At 39.9% G+C, this 15567-nt stretch overlaps 1 protein-coding gene across 1 annotated transcript in view; it reads left to right on the top strand.

Annotated features, from left to right (window-relative positions):
• Nucleotides 1-15567, top strand: part of LOC128057493 (ATP-binding cassette sub-family C member 4-like) — a 213842-nt gene that overhangs the window by 48496 nt on the left and 149779 nt on the right. Inside the window, 3 exon segments of the mRNA XM_052649910.1 lie at nt 6443-6544; nt 10225-10314; nt 12050-12241. Of these exon segments, the coding sequence (XP_052505870.1) occupies nt 6443-6544; nt 10225-10314; nt 12050-12241 (384 nt within the window).

The raw sequence follows: 15567 nt of genomic DNA, 5'->3' as shown, positions 1-15567 counted from the left end.
ATCAAATAAATGCTGGATTGACTGAGATAACAGTTACAGAAAATGACTGGGTCCCTACAAAGGCCCAGGGTGGGTCAGTCTGCACTAGAAGCTGGAGAAATGCAGAGGAGGGAGCAGATTGGAGATAGGCATTCCTGGAACATTGTGCCTTGATGGGAGTGTCAAATCAGGGGGCTGAATCTTATCCAGTGTGGGGATAGGTCTGAATCTTCTGCTTGTTTTGTGCATCCATCTGTGTATCTGAACCCAGCCTGAGTGCACTTGGTGGACCTGCTCTCTAAAGAGAGGAGCTAGCTGTGCCCTGCCCAGCCAGGTGTTCATGTAGCTCCTGCTGGCCTGGCTCCTGGGCCTTGTAGTAAACTAGAAACACTCTTACTTGTTTAACACAATTAGTCTGTCTTGATGGCCATCATAAAAGAAGATTTATACCATGAGGCTTTATGCTAAAATTCATCTCTAGTCTGAAGGTGCTCTTGAGACAGAATTCCCTCCTCTTTGGAGTTGGTCAGTCTAGTTACTCTTAAGACCTTTGACTAACTGGCTGAGGCCCACCCACGTAATGGAGGATAATCTTATTTACTCAGACTCTACTGATTTAAATGTCAATCTCATCTAAAAATGCTTTGACTGTAATATGTGTTTGAGCAAGTGTCTGGGGGCTGATCTGCCAAGTGTCTGGTTAATAAAATTAACTATCACACCCTATTGAATCTCCATATCTTCCTTTGAGCTCCTGGATGTGACTTTGTCCTCACTAAGCTGTGTGCTCATGGATTTCTTTCCTTCCCTGAACTCCAGACTTCTTGCAGACAGTGCCTTCTTCATTTTCGTAGTGCTCAGAAAAAGCAAATGCTCAGAAAATGTGTAACTGAAGGGACCTTCCAGCTCCATCATGTCCGGGATCCTGCAAATACCTAACCATTAAGCATGGTTGAAGTGGAGACAGTGATAACTGGGATTCTCTGATGGATGATGTGATGCACCAGAGAGTGTAGTGGGAAAGGGGTCCTGTAGAAGGTTTTCAGAGAATTGTGCTCAAATACTTGGGTGGATTTTTATTTCTTTTCTACTAAAATGAACTCAATGTCTAAGGCTTGAGACTTCTACCTGTGTAGGTGTGTGCAATAACATTAAAATTATGGCCTGGGGAGAACTTTGAATTTTCCTGGTGCTGACTTTGTCAGGCTGCTTTGTGTCCTGATGAAGGACACACCTTTGATTTTGGAAAAACATCTAAATTTTCTCTTCATGGCCAGAAGGTGGTCTTGGAATTTAGAGATCTGTTGATGGTAGTTTGCAGTAAAGGCATGGCAAATAGCTGAGAATAAGTGTGGTGAGATTGTTTGTGTTGGAAACTGCTCCATGGTGTGTTGAAGTAATCTTGAAAGTATTTTTTTTTTTCTTTTAGATCCTATTAATAGAAACTTCTTCAACCCATTTAGTTTTACTACCCTATAAAGAATGTAGGTCTCTAGTTCATGAGGACCACCTGATGTGCTTATTAAAACTAAATTATCACATCTTGGAGTCTCTGATTCACTATTCCTTTGCTGGGGTCCAACTTACCTATGTCTTTAATAAGTGCCCCTGTGTCCCTGAAAATAAATCATGTTTGGGAAACATTGCCCTAGTTGTAGAAAGAAATCTAAAAGATACCTTAGCAAATGCAAAAGACAACAGGACCATTTAAAAACTAAAATTAGTTGAGAGGAAAAAGCTGTCTTGATTTATGTTTGACTTTAGGGGGTCAAATTTGAATTTATTCATCCAATCATTCCACAGAATAACAAGTCTGGTGCAGCCTTGAGTATGGTACAGATGAGTATATACAGTGGCAGGTAAGCAACTGCAGAGAAGTCCTTCCTACTTGCAATTTATGTTTCATCAAGTGGGAGGGTAATAAAGCATCAAACAGTGATACCTGGTGTGCATTTCTGTGTCAATAGTTCTTGGAAGGAAAAGTCTGAGGGGCCATGAGTTGCTTTGGCAGAGTCACTGGTGTAGTTTTGGAGGTTGTGTTGAGAAGTTTGAGCAGGGAAGGCTAAGCAAGTTACTTGGAGAATTCCATGTGTAGGGGTGTGGGAGATGGGAGGCTGATGCTTCACATTTCCCTGGGGATGGTCATGTGACAAAGGCCTTTTGTGGATAAGAAGGGGGATCCGTGCATTTGAGGAACCAGAAATGTCTGAGGCTGCAGAGTAGAGAGCTGGAGGCCTGAGCAGGGGCCCATACAGGATCCTACAGGAAACATTAAGGTTTTTATCATCTCAAAAGTCAGCCTGGCTGCAGCCTGGGGAACAGGGCAATGAGGTAGGTTAGGGACTCAGAGCAGAGACAGGAAGATGAGTGTGTCAGGAGGCTAATGCAGAACATGGTCCAGGGACGAGATGATGTGGTTTGGTTTAGGGTGAAATAGAGAGACTTGGCCAGATTTGAGAGCCACTCAGGGGCACATTTTGAGTTGGGTATTAGGAGCAGGGAGAGGAGAGGTGGATGTCAGGCTGCTTTGCTTTTTCAGACTGTAAAATCACCTGGATTCACTATAATAAGGAATGCTAAGAGAGAAACAAATCTGAGGAGATGACTGGCCTGGACGTGGTTTTGGATTCTGAGAGTATTTTTGAAATACTCAGTGTTTGCTGTAAGACCCACCTCACTGAGCAGCCATTGGCCAGATTCAACCTCCTGTCCTGTTATCTAACAAGTAGCAGCAATTATCGGATAATCATTTTCTTCCTTTCCCTGCCTCTCACTTAGATGTGATGATGCCCAACTAGAAGGTGAAAAGGGCCACAGAAGTGGAAGAAAAGGTCAACTGAGTTTACTGACCAGGTGGTCAGAACTGGGCAAGATTTGATCACAGATGGGCTGGGGGAGTGGTGGGCATGTAGAGTTTGGAACACAGTGTGGTGTTGAGCCCTGCTGCCCCACAGCCTCCTGAAGCCTGGGGCTCAGTAGGCCAGATGGTTTATCATCCAGAATTTCTGCTCAGGTCATGCCTGGCAGCCCCAGGAAGGAAACCCACTACCCCTGCCCACCTTGGAGGGGGTGCGGTGGTCCATCCCCAAGGGCAGACCTACACATGGTCTTCATAGTGTTGTGTCTTCTTGTTTACATGTGCTTTTCTATGTCATTTTTCCCATGTACAAAATATGAATGATTTACTGTGACTTTATAGGCCCCAGAAGTCCCTCTATTTTATCTTAATAAGGAAAATGGACTGAAGCTCTTTTCTTTGAATGAGTCCAATAGGATTGTAAATATCTTGAAAGCACTATAAGTCTTCAATGACTTTCACATCCAGTAAAATGTGTCTCTGAAGTTTTATTATTCATAAAACGGCTTAGATTTTCCCCCACCAGCCACTGGGAAGTCAATCTTTTTGGCTGAAGTTCTGACTTTGGTATTTTCCCATACGATCTGTTCTGGGTCTGCACATCATCTGTAATTTATTTTCAGCTTTTTTTTTTTTTTTTTATTTTTTTTAATCAGCCTGAGCCCTAGAAAGAAATCCAGCCAGCACTTCTGACACCTTTACAAGCTGGTTATGTGCTGGAATCTCATTTAACCCCTGGAAGATTGTGACATATTTCCTCACTCAAACCTATTATTTGTGGAGAAGTGCTGGGAATTTCTGTCCTACTGTGTACACACTAATGGTGTCTGGTATCACTGACTCGATGGACATGAGTTTGAGCAAGCTCCAGGAGTTGGTGATGGACAGGGAAGCCTGGCATGCTGTAGTCCATGGGGTCGCAAAGAGTTGGACATGACTGAGCAACTGAACTGAACACATGCGCACACTGAATATTGAGTTTTTGTCTTGGTAACATATTTAAGCTGAAACTGGCATTTGATTCTGTCTAGAGAAGATGTACAATATATGCATGTACAATATATGCATACAACTTTTTGCTTGTTGCTGTGTTAGCTCAGTCTATGTAAAGCTGTAGCAATGCAGGTTGGATGGATTTGAAGAGCCCTGTAATCTATTCCTTCCCTTACCCATGATTTGCTGACTCTGTACAAGGCTTGGTCTCTGTTGGAGTTGGAACTAGTGTCTGTAAGTGTGTGAGTGATGTAGTGTCTATATCTCCTGTGTGGCATATAGGAGAATCCCTCATGGGATTCAGGGGTAGGAAGGACAGTGCCAGCTGGCGATGTCCTGACAGGTTCCCAGGAGGACTAGCTTTTGAGATGGACTGGAAGGGTGGGTGGGTTAGTACTCAGGGTGTCCAGGCAGAGGCTACCTGGGGAGTGTGGACTTAGGTGCTTATGGATCACTGGGGGATATTAAGTATGGTGAACATTCCCAGAGGTATTGTAAAGAGATTAGGAAGGAGTGCTGTTGGGGGGGGGGGGGGGTGTCTAGGGAAGGAACTAGGGTAAAAACCCAAAAACATTGTATCAGTATTTGAAATGATTAATAGTAAGTTAGACTCTGAAATTATGTTGCTTCAAGAGAAAAGGAAAATTAGGAGATGAATGAGCTATGGCAGAATAGACAAGAGCTGCTAATGACTGATAATGGGAGAGGTGATGTGGAGAGAGAACTCAGGCTGTGGTGCTTGAGAGCCTGCAGAGGAGTCTTCAGAAAACCATCTGTCCAACCTGCCTCCTGCTGGACACGGGCTTGGGGCAGGGAGGAGTAGCTGTGTCCCATGTTAGATTCTCAGTGAGCCTGGATGAGAGGAGGAGGAAATGAGAGGATCTTATCTCCTGGCTGCTGGTCTTTGAGAGAAATGCAAGGGTACTGCTTTTCTTTCCCACAGAAGCAGGTTTTCATGATCAGTTTTTGCCAATTGTTCTTTTGAAGAGGAAGATTGCAATCACACGTGTAGCTCTGTGGTATGATAGATGAGAATATCAAGGACTTGAAGGATGTTTATGATTTTAGGGGAGTAGGTTCCTATTCAAATGTTTTCTTTCTCAAACATCCCCAGAAGCTTTTATCAGTTGCCCCTGTGTTAGTAGGGATTTGGTTTTCCTCTGGGTCTTGGAATTGCCCATATTAAAGCTGCTTACAAGGATAGTTTGCTTTTCTCTCATGCAAGAGTCCTTGTAAGGCTCTATATTCTCTTCCTGGGGCTGCCTTTACAAAGTAACACAAACCACAAGACCTAAAATCACAGAAGTATATTGTTTCACAGACCTGGAGGCTGAAAGTCTGAAATCAAGGTATCAGCAGGGCCGCAATCTCTCTAAATACTGTAAGGGGGACTCCTTTGTCAGCTCTGTTAACTTAAATGGTTTCAGACAAACCTTGTTTTTCCTAGGGTTGTAACTGCCATCACACCAGCCTCTGTCTCCATCATCATCTGGCTGTTTTTTGCTGGTGTGTCTGTCTCTGCATCTCTCTTCTTATAAGGGCACTAATCATGTTGGATTCAGGGCCCACCCTACTCCACTGTGATCTCACCTTAATGGATTACACCTATAACAACCCTATTTCCAAATAGAGTCACATTTTGAGCTAGCTGGGGTTAGGACATATCTTTTTTGTATTTGGTATTATTTTGTATTTTGACTTGGTATTATTCAGCTAAATCACATTGAATGACTGCTAAGTGCTGTGAAAATAGCAAGAAGTGGAAGATGCAGCCATTCCTGTTGAGTCGGAGAGAAGGCACTGACTAAACAGAAGAGATAAGTGATAGTGAAAAGATGCTTGTGAAGTATTTTTAAGAGGTAGAATTTTAATAAGAACATTTTCTTTTTAGAATGATAACAAGTGATAGTTAATGAAAAGCAGTGATATTGATTTAACACACATGAGAAAAGCAGAGTGGTCTTGAGTGCTCACGTGAGGGTCATGACCCACAGTAGAGCCAGAGTTTTCATTCAGCATCTCTGTAGGTCTTGTGTTTACAGCCTGTCTTGTGCCACCTGATTGAAGAAGGCCTGGGAATGGCCTTCCTGTCTATGTTCCTAGCAGTGTCACATGGTCATTATTCAGTAAATATGTATGGAATAATTTCCTATCAGCTCCCATGTTTATTGCTGGTAACACAAGACTAAAGCAATATAAATGTCCAGGTTCTAAATGTGTTGGATTTTGGAGCTATATTTTCTCCTTAGGGAAAAACTTGTAGACTGAGAAATGTTGACAAAGTTGCAGATAGACTCATGGCCAGGCACTCTACTTATATCATACATACACATGCAAATACACACATTATATACACACACACACACTCCCTTATATAAAGAACTCTATGAATACTATATGTCCTATATTATGAATGTACATACTAAGTGCTGTAATAATAGTATATATTATTGTATATATTAGTTTGTTCTGATGTGAGCCAACACTTCAAGTACAAATGGCAAAACAATTTGTAGGTTGTATAGATTTTTACTGAAAATTCCAAGGAAGCAATTATTTTGTTTGTATTTCATCCTGAAGACTAAACTCTCTATGTTTTTCCCTTTTCCGTAGAACTTTTTGTTACTTGATGAGCTATCACAGCTTAACACTCAACTGCCATCAGATGATAAGACAATCGTGCACATGAAAGATTTTACTGCTTTTTGGGATAAGGTAATAAGTCCTCCATTCCTAGATCATGACTGCTAATAGATAACTGTGACATAGATTTATTGGAGAATTTACACATGGTGTAAAATGTGACTTGCACATTTACTGAAAGTATGTTATAAAAATTCTCAAAATCAGAGATAAAATTTGCAACTAACAGAGATTACATGTAAAATCAGCTTAAGACATTTGACATGTTCTCTTTCATTTTCAAGAGAGCTTTCAACATATTAGCATATCTTGAACTTAGAGTATATATGTTTGTAATGTTAGAATTTACAGGACTGGAGAGACAAAATGGCAGAGCATTGCCAGATTCTGAAGCCTGAACAGGGAGGGAGCTCCGTGTCTGGCCCTGGGAAACTGTGAGGTGTGGGGACAGGAAGCTGAATGTATGTGGTTCATTATTTTGTTGTCATAACTGAGTGAAAGTAGTAAAATAGAACTCTCAGTATCAGACAAGAAAGGAGTGCAGAAACTTAAAAAAATTTCTCATGTTTAAAAATCTAGCTTCTTATTGATAGATTTGTATTCCTATAATATCCAAGTCTCCTTTTTAGTGATGAAAAATAATTGTCATTGTTTTCATATGTTAATGTTTTAGACATATTTTAGAATGTTTTTTAGTATGTTTATGTTTAAGACAACATAAACAGATGAAGAGATATTCCATGTTCCTGGGTAGGAAGAATCAATATTGTGAAAATGACTATACTACCAAAGATTCAATGCAATCCCTATCAAGTTACTAATGGCATTTTTCATGGAGCTAGAACGAAAATTTCACAATTCTTATGGAAAAACAAAAGATCCCAAATAGCCAAAGCAGTCCTGAGAAAGAAGAATGGAGCTGAAGGAATCAACTTTCCTGATTTCAGATTATACTGCAAAGCTACAGTCATCAAGACAATATGGTACTAGAACAAAAACAGAAATATAGACCAATGGAACAAGATAGAAAGCCCAGAAATAAACCCATGCAACTATGGGTACCTTATTTTTGACAAAGGAGGCAAGAATATATAATGGGGCAAAGACAGCCTCTTCAATAAATGGTGCTGGGATAACTTGACAGCTACATTGTAAAAGAATGGAATTAGAACACTTCTTAACACCATACACAAAGATAAACTCAAAATGGACTAAAGACCTAAATGTAAGACCAGAGACTATAAAACTCTTAAAGGAAAACACAGGCAGAACAGTCAATGAGATAAATCAAAGCACGATCCTCTATGACCACCTCCTAGAGTAACAGAAATAAAAATAAAAGTAAACAAGTGGGACCTGGTTAAACTTAAAAGCTTTTGTACTTCAAAGGAAACTATAAGCAAGATTTAAAGACAGTCTTCAGAATGGGAGAAAATAATAGCAAATGAAACAACTGACAAGGGATTACTTTCAAAAATATATGAATAGCTCGTACAACTCAATGCCAAAAAAACAAGCAACCCAATAAAAGAGTGGGAAAAAGACCTAAACAGACATTTCTCCAAAGAAGACATACAGATGGCTCACAAACACATGAAAAGATGCTCAACATCACTCATTATTAGAGAAATGCAAATCAAAATGAAAATGAGATATCACCTCACACTGATCAGAATGGCCATCATCAAAAAGTCTACAAACAATAAATGCTGGAGAGGATGTGTAGAAAAGGGAACACTCTTGCACTGTTGGTGGGAATGTAAATTGATACAGCCACTATGGAAGATGGTATGGAGATTCCTTAAAAAGTTAGGAATAAAACCACCATGCTGCTGCTGCTGCTGCTGCTAAGTCGCTCCAGTTGCGTCCGACTCTGTGCGACCCCATAGACGGCAGCCCACCAGTCTCTTTTGTCCCTGCAATTCTCCATACAAGAACACTGGAGTGGGTTGCCATTTCCTTCTCTAATGAATGAAAGTGAAAAGTGAAAGTGAAGTCACTCAGTCGTGTCCAACCCTTAGTGACCCCATGGACTGCAGCCAACCAGGCTCCTCCATCCATGGGAGTTTCCAGGCAAGAGTACTGGCCATATGACCCAACAGTCCCACTCTGAGGTATATACCCTGAGGAAACCAAAATTGAAAATGATACATGTATCCCATTGTTCATTGCAGCACTGTTCATAATAGGTAGGACATGGAAGCAACCTCGATATCCATTGACAGATGAAGGGATAAAGAAGTTGTGGTACATATACACAATATTACTCAGCGATTAAAAAGAACACATTTGAATCAGTTCTAATGAGGTAGATGAAACCGGAGCTTATACAGAGTGAAGTAAGTCAGAAAGAAAAATACCAGTACAGTATAGTAACACATATACATGGAATTTAGAAAGATGGTAACGACAAACTTATATGCAACACAGCAAAAGAGACACAGATATAAAGAACAGATTTTTGGACTCTGTTGGAGAAGGTGAGGGTTGGATGATTTGAGAGAATAGTATTGAAACATATATATTACCATATGTGAAATAGATGACCAGTCAAAGTTCAATGCATGAAACAGGGCATTCAAAGCAGGTGTACTGGGACAACCCAGAAGGATGGGATGGGGAGGGAGGTTGGAGGGGGGTTCAGGATGGGGTACACATGTACACCCATGGCAAAAAATTTCTAAAAAAGAAAAGAAAAAAAAAGTTAATGTTTTATAATTCAGTTCTTCCCAGAGAATATTTTTCATTTTGAAGATTATCCCAATAGTTTGTCCAGACTTTGTACTTTTAGTTTTTTGGGCATTTTACTGATGAACTGTAACCTCTCTTTAAAAACAAAAATTATCAGTTACTGACAATTTTCTTAACACTAAGAACATGTAAATACCTACACACACCCTTAAGTCTCTCAGGAATATGACCTGTAATTGGCATGACCTCCCTCACATTGGATTGTGTGCTGTTGCATGTACTTCCATGTTTTTTTGCTTTCTTACAGCAGAAGTACTTTATGGCCCCTGTTTAGCCAGGACAGGTAACGCATGTGACACATATTAAAATTGAGGTTTTATTACTCTGACCCACAAAGTCATAATTAATTTCTTAATTCCCTATTTTTTTTTTGTCATTGCTGGTGTTAAATTAGAGCTCTTGTGAAGTTAGAGCTTTGACGAGTATTTATGAGTTACTTTGCTAAGAAAGACTTCATCATACAAAGTGACCTGCTTCCTTAGCATTACTGAGATTCATTCTTTATCAAATGAAAATGGAGAGATAGTGGAGGTTTCAATTTATTAGTAGAGGGCCAGGCTCATGATGTACTTAAGCTGCCACATCGTGGAGATTAATGAAATAGTTAAAACCAAGGGTCATAATGCAAACATAAATGATTAAAAACTTCCTATAATGACTATTCTATTAAGTATATTATTTTAATAAGTATACATCAGAAAATTCACATTTCAAATTTCAACTTGTCATTTCAACTGCTAAATTCTGTGGCTATCTAATACTGTGTCCATATGGATAGCTGGTAAAAGGAGCCTTCTAAAGGCAACTGAAGTTGTTTCAGACCCTGGAAGAGAAAAGATTGGATGAAAAGTCCTGTAGAACACATTATCTTAAAATAGGAAGGAGAAAAATGTGGGCTATGTTTAGCATATCAATGACTATTTTGTTATTTTCTCCACTTTCTGAAGTAATGTGTGTTACTTTATTGAAATGGGCAGATCTTTATAAACTTTAATTTGCAGGAATTAGAAACTCCAACCCTACAAGACATTTCATTTACTGTGAGACCTGGTGAACTGTTAGCTGTGGTTGGACCTGTGGGAGCAGGAAAGGTAAGTCATGATACCTTGGTCAGCTTGTTGCAACGCCACAGCCCCTGTTAAATTCTCAGAGTTGAGGGACTTCCCTGGTAGTCCAGTGGTTAAGAATCTGCCCTCCAATGCAGGGGACATGGGTTGGATCCCTGGTCAGGGAACTAAGATCCCACATGCCTCGAGGCAACTAAACCTGTGTGCTGCAATGAAAGATCTTAAGTATTGCAACTATAACTCGACAGCCAAAAGTAAATAAATAAATATTTTTAAAAATTCCTAAGAGTTGAGCCTAAAGCCGTGTATAGCACAGTTTGAACAGGGCAAATCTAGAATCGCTTTCCTCTAGGTGTGTTCCATGGGACATTCGTTTTGCAAGAAGGTTTCATGGCCACATGAATCTGGGTAAATGCACACTGTGTTTTCCTTCTTCATGTTTCATGTTGCACAGTTGGGAACAGCTTGTCGGGAGTTTGGACGTCTCAGTGAAGGAAATTATGTATGTGACATCTATTCAGGACAGAATGAGACAGTGGGGACTTCTTTTTGTGATAGTGGTCCCTCCAGGAAGTCTGGAGATTGTGAAGGCTCTTCCAGGAAGCTTTGAGTATTTTCTCACATGACTTGACTTGACCTGCTCAGTGCACATGTAGTGACTGTGCAGCCATGTGCTGGAGCTAAAGGCAGAGATGTGAGCAAGGCCCTGACACCTCTGCCATCCAGAGACAACCAGGTTCTGGGGTGAGACAGATATGCAGGCAGATTATTTTAGCCCAGTGCCCTAGCACTGTGATGTGGGGACACAGACACGCCACATCTGTGTGGTGTACAAGATTTGAAGGACATGTGTACACGCACTTAGTCTCTTGTGTTCTGTACAACAAAATACAGAAATCATCAATGTATGGCAAAACCAATACAGTATTGTAAAGTAAAACAAAGTAAAAATAAAAATTTAAAAGTAAAAAAAAAATGTAAGTGTGTACAGGAGAGGTTGATGATTTCTTCTGTGATGGACTTTTGCTCTTTGGACACAACTCACTTCAGAGTTCTTTTAATAATCATCTTTGGATATAGTTTTCACATGTAGCTTTTTAAGAACAAGTATTTGTCAAGTGAAGGATACCCAGATGTAGGAATAGCTGCATAAGCATCAGATGCAAGAAATACACATCCTGCTGGGCTGCTCTGCTGGTTAAGAATGTTAAACATTCTTATTTAGTCTTTGTTGAGTATAGCGCTTCATTTGGGGGAAATTCTTGGGCACAGTAGATTGTTATAGCATTTTATTAGTATTTCTTGTCAACTGTGGGTTTACATTGACCAACAGTGTTATTTTCAACTTTTTGGTTGCAACTGGAGAAGGCAATGGCACCCCACTCCAGTACTCTTGCCTGGAAAATCCCACGGACGGAGGAGCCTGGTGGGCTGCAGTCCATAGGATCGCTAAGAATTGGACACGACTGAGCGACTTCACTTTCATTCGTTGGAGAAGGAAATGGCAACCCACTCCAGTGTTCTTGCCTGGAGAATCCCAGGGACGGGGGAGCCTGGTGGGCTGCCGTCTATGGGGTCACACAGAGTCAGACACGACTGAAGCGACTTAGCAGCAGCAGCAGCCAGAACTATACTTTATCCTGTTCTAAACACAAGCGTTCTATCATGTATCAAGTGCCAGGGTGGGGTCAGCTGTGCTGCGGCATTCTTCCGTCCTGAGTGCTCTCTGTTCACATGTGTGTGTTGCTGTCTGTTTCAGTCGTCACTGTTACATGCTCTGCTGGGGGAGCTGCCCCCGAGCCAGGGACAGGTCAGCGTGCACGGGAGGATCGTGTATGTTTCTCAGCAGCCTTGGGTGTTCTCAGGAACTGTGAGGAGTAACATTTTATTTGGGAAGAAATATGAAGAAGAACGATATGAAAAAGTAATAAAGGCTTGTGCTTTGGAAGAGGTGAGTAATGACTCCTAAGTTGGATATACTTGAATTTTAAATAATGATAGTATTGGTTTAACCTACAAGATTTGTTGAGAGTTTTTATTTATTTATTTATTTAATTTGAAAAATCTTTGATTGTTGCTGATTATTTGAAGCTGATCTTCCGGGTAAATATGCAGGTATATAGTGTTATATACAGTGTGTGTGTATATATATATATACTGTATATACGCAGGTATATTGCTGTTTTAATCCTGATGTGATAAGACTCACAGAATGCCTTTTTTTTTTTTCCCCTTGAGGGGATCAGTCCATTCTGTGAAGTTTCATTCACTTTCAACAAATACAGAAATTTCTAAAATAGCAAGCAAAGTGTAATGAACCCTCATGTACCACCCCCAGCTTCAGCCAGTATTAGCTGCTGGCTGGTCTTGCTGCATCTCTACCCCTGCCTTCTGCCTGCCCCACCCTCAACCTAGATTATTCTGGAGCAGATCCTAGACATCATATTAGTTCACTGTCAACATTTCATTAATTTCCTCTAAGAGAAAAAAATCTTTTCTCTTTAGAAAAATAATCACCACATTATTTCACCTGAAAAATAACCCTGAATGTTATCAATCTTCTAATCTGAGTTTACAGGTTGTTAGACATCTCACTGAGAAATCTTGTTCACTGATGTTGGAATCAGATTCCACACAAAGTCTGTCCATTGTGCTTAGTTGTTGCCTCCTCGATCCCTTTCAGTCTGTAGGTTTCCCTCTTTACTTCATTTTTGATTTATAATTTATTATTTAAAGAAAATAGAATACTTATGTTTCTTCTTAATACTGCATCATTTTGTTGGAGAAGAGATTGTTTTCAGAAAGTGCATCAATTTTCACAGAAAATGGCAAAGTGAAATGTTTAACTCTATATTAGGATTTAGATGAAATTAGTGAATGAATCAGGAAAACTAAACTTATCTGATAAAATATATTTTTGCAGAAAGAAAGAAAAATGTAAATACCGGTAAATAGTTTGTTATTCTCTCGGGTTATAAACATCAGTGAAAAACAGTTTCAAAGGGCTCCCCCTGGTCTCTTCAGGGCAGTCTGGACATCTGACTATTCTTTTATATTGTGAGGAAAAGGCTGGGACAGACTTTCAAAGGTTTGGTGTTAAAGGCTCCAAACTCTCTTTGTGACGAAATAGTAATTCTGCTTGAACGATGGCTTGAACATCATAGATGGTATCAGGTGAGCAGCATTTTATGATAATATGGACAGAACAGAATTATTCATTTAATGGCTGCTATTTCTTTCTCCTGGGCTTGTGTTAATGAGAGATTGTGCTTTTGCAGGAATGATGTGAAGTTAGGAGGAATGAGCTAGATTTTTATTAAATAGTGCATAGACTGCATAAGAAAAGAAGAGGGGAAACAAATGTGAAACAGTGAGACAATAGCTTCTATTTATTCAGAGTCTATGTGCAAATCATTTTTGTGTCTGTCTCTCACACGTGTAGCACATGCACACACATAAACAGGAATATGATTTATTAATTCTTTATGAGTGTCCTTGATGTTCCTATCTTCATTTTATAGTAGGAGAAACTGAGACCTGAGGGGGTCAAACAGCTCATCTCTGCATTTGCAGCTCAAGTTCAGATCTGTTTCTGCATAACCCTAGATTCCATGGAAGGTAGGGTTTGGAGTAAACAGATTTCGGGCATTTCCTCTTTACCTTAATCACTTCCAGCTCCTGACACCCAGATCAAATTCCAGAGACCAGTGATCTCTCTCCCAAGTAAAAATGGATACTGAAGATTGGGTTCTTAAAGATACAAAGTTGAGAACAAGTACCAAAAAGCAAAGATTAAAAATCTAGAGTAGAAGTTAGATTCTCAAAAATACAATATTAAAGAAAAAAGAGTCACAAAAATTATAATATATATATATGAAGTTTGCTTTAAAAATAGGGTTTTTTTTTTTTTTTTCAAGGTAGATGGTGTTTGCAGCCATGAAATTAAAAGAGGGTTACTCCTTGGAAGAAAAGTTATGACCAACCTAGATAGCATATTCAAAAGCAGAGACATTACTTTGCTGACTAAGGTCCGTCTAGTCAAGGCTATGGTTTTTCCTGTGGTATGTATGGATGTGAGAGTTGGACTGTGAAGAAGGCTGAGCGCTGAAGAATTGATGCCTTTGAACTGTGGTGTTGGAGAAGACTCTTGAGAGTCCCTTGGACTGCAAGGAGATCCAACCAGTCCATTCTGAAGGAGATCAACCCTGGGATTTCTTTGGAGGGAATGATGCTAAAGCTGAAACTCCACTACTCTGGCCACCTCATGCGAAGAGTTGATTCATTGGAAAAGACTTTGATGCTGGGAGGAATTGGGGGCAGGAGAAGAAAGGGACAAAGAGGATGAGATGGCTGGATAGCTTTACTGACTCAATGGACGTGAGTCTGAGTGAACTCTGGGAGTTGATGCTGGACAGGGAGGCCTGGCGTGCTGTGATTCATGGGGTTGCAAAGAGTCGGACACAACTGAGTGACTGAACTGAACTTAGTATGTTATAAAAATGAAAATTAAAGGAGTAATAGGGGGCTTAAAAAATAATAAAAAATTGATTCAAATTTAAAAAATGATAATAGTAAAAATATATCTAGGAATTTCTCTAGAGCTGTTGTGGACAGTGTGGGGTCAGTTCATTTTCATATAGTTCCTTGGTCTGGCTTGTACTTCTCAAGGTCTATAGGCCCCTTCCTATGTAGTCGGTGCTAACTGCAGGGTTTATGGCAAAACCAATACAATATTGTAAAGTGAAAAAATAAATAAAGAATAAACTGATAATCCCCTAAAAAAAAAAAAGAGCTTTAGAACTTCACTGAAGAATGACCACATGCATATGTGCACATGGCTAATTATGAATCTGTTAATTACTATTTTTTCTAGTCTTATCACCTAATGTATGTGAGTTTATTAACATGAAAAACCTTTAATAAATAATAAAGATGGAAAAAAAAACCTCTAAAAAAAAAACCAAACAAATTCCAGAGACCCAGGCAGAGTGTGCCTGTTTCTTTCGTGACCTTGCTTTTCTGGTGAAGAAAGAGGCACACCCTGGTCAGGGTCTCTGTTTACATGCCCCTTTACACCTTCATCCATTGCTCACTTTTCAAGAAATTCTTACTTCTAAACTTCCTCAACTGAGAGGCAGCACAACACCATGGATAAGCATGGAAACTAGAGGCAGTATGATGTGAAAGAGCAGACGTCTCTGAACTGACATGAGCTGGGTCAGATTCTAGCTCTTCTGTTCAATAGCCAAAAAGGAAAGATATACTGATTTGAATGCA

This window comes from Budorcas taxicolor, chromosome 12, assembly GCF_023091745.1.
Source record: "Budorcas taxicolor isolate Tak-1 chromosome 12, Takin1.1, whole genome shotgun sequence".
NCBI classification, from domain to species: Eukaryota; Metazoa; Chordata; class Mammalia; order Artiodactyla; family Bovidae; genus Budorcas; species Budorcas taxicolor.
This window is presented reverse-complemented; position numbering and strand designations above follow the sequence as displayed.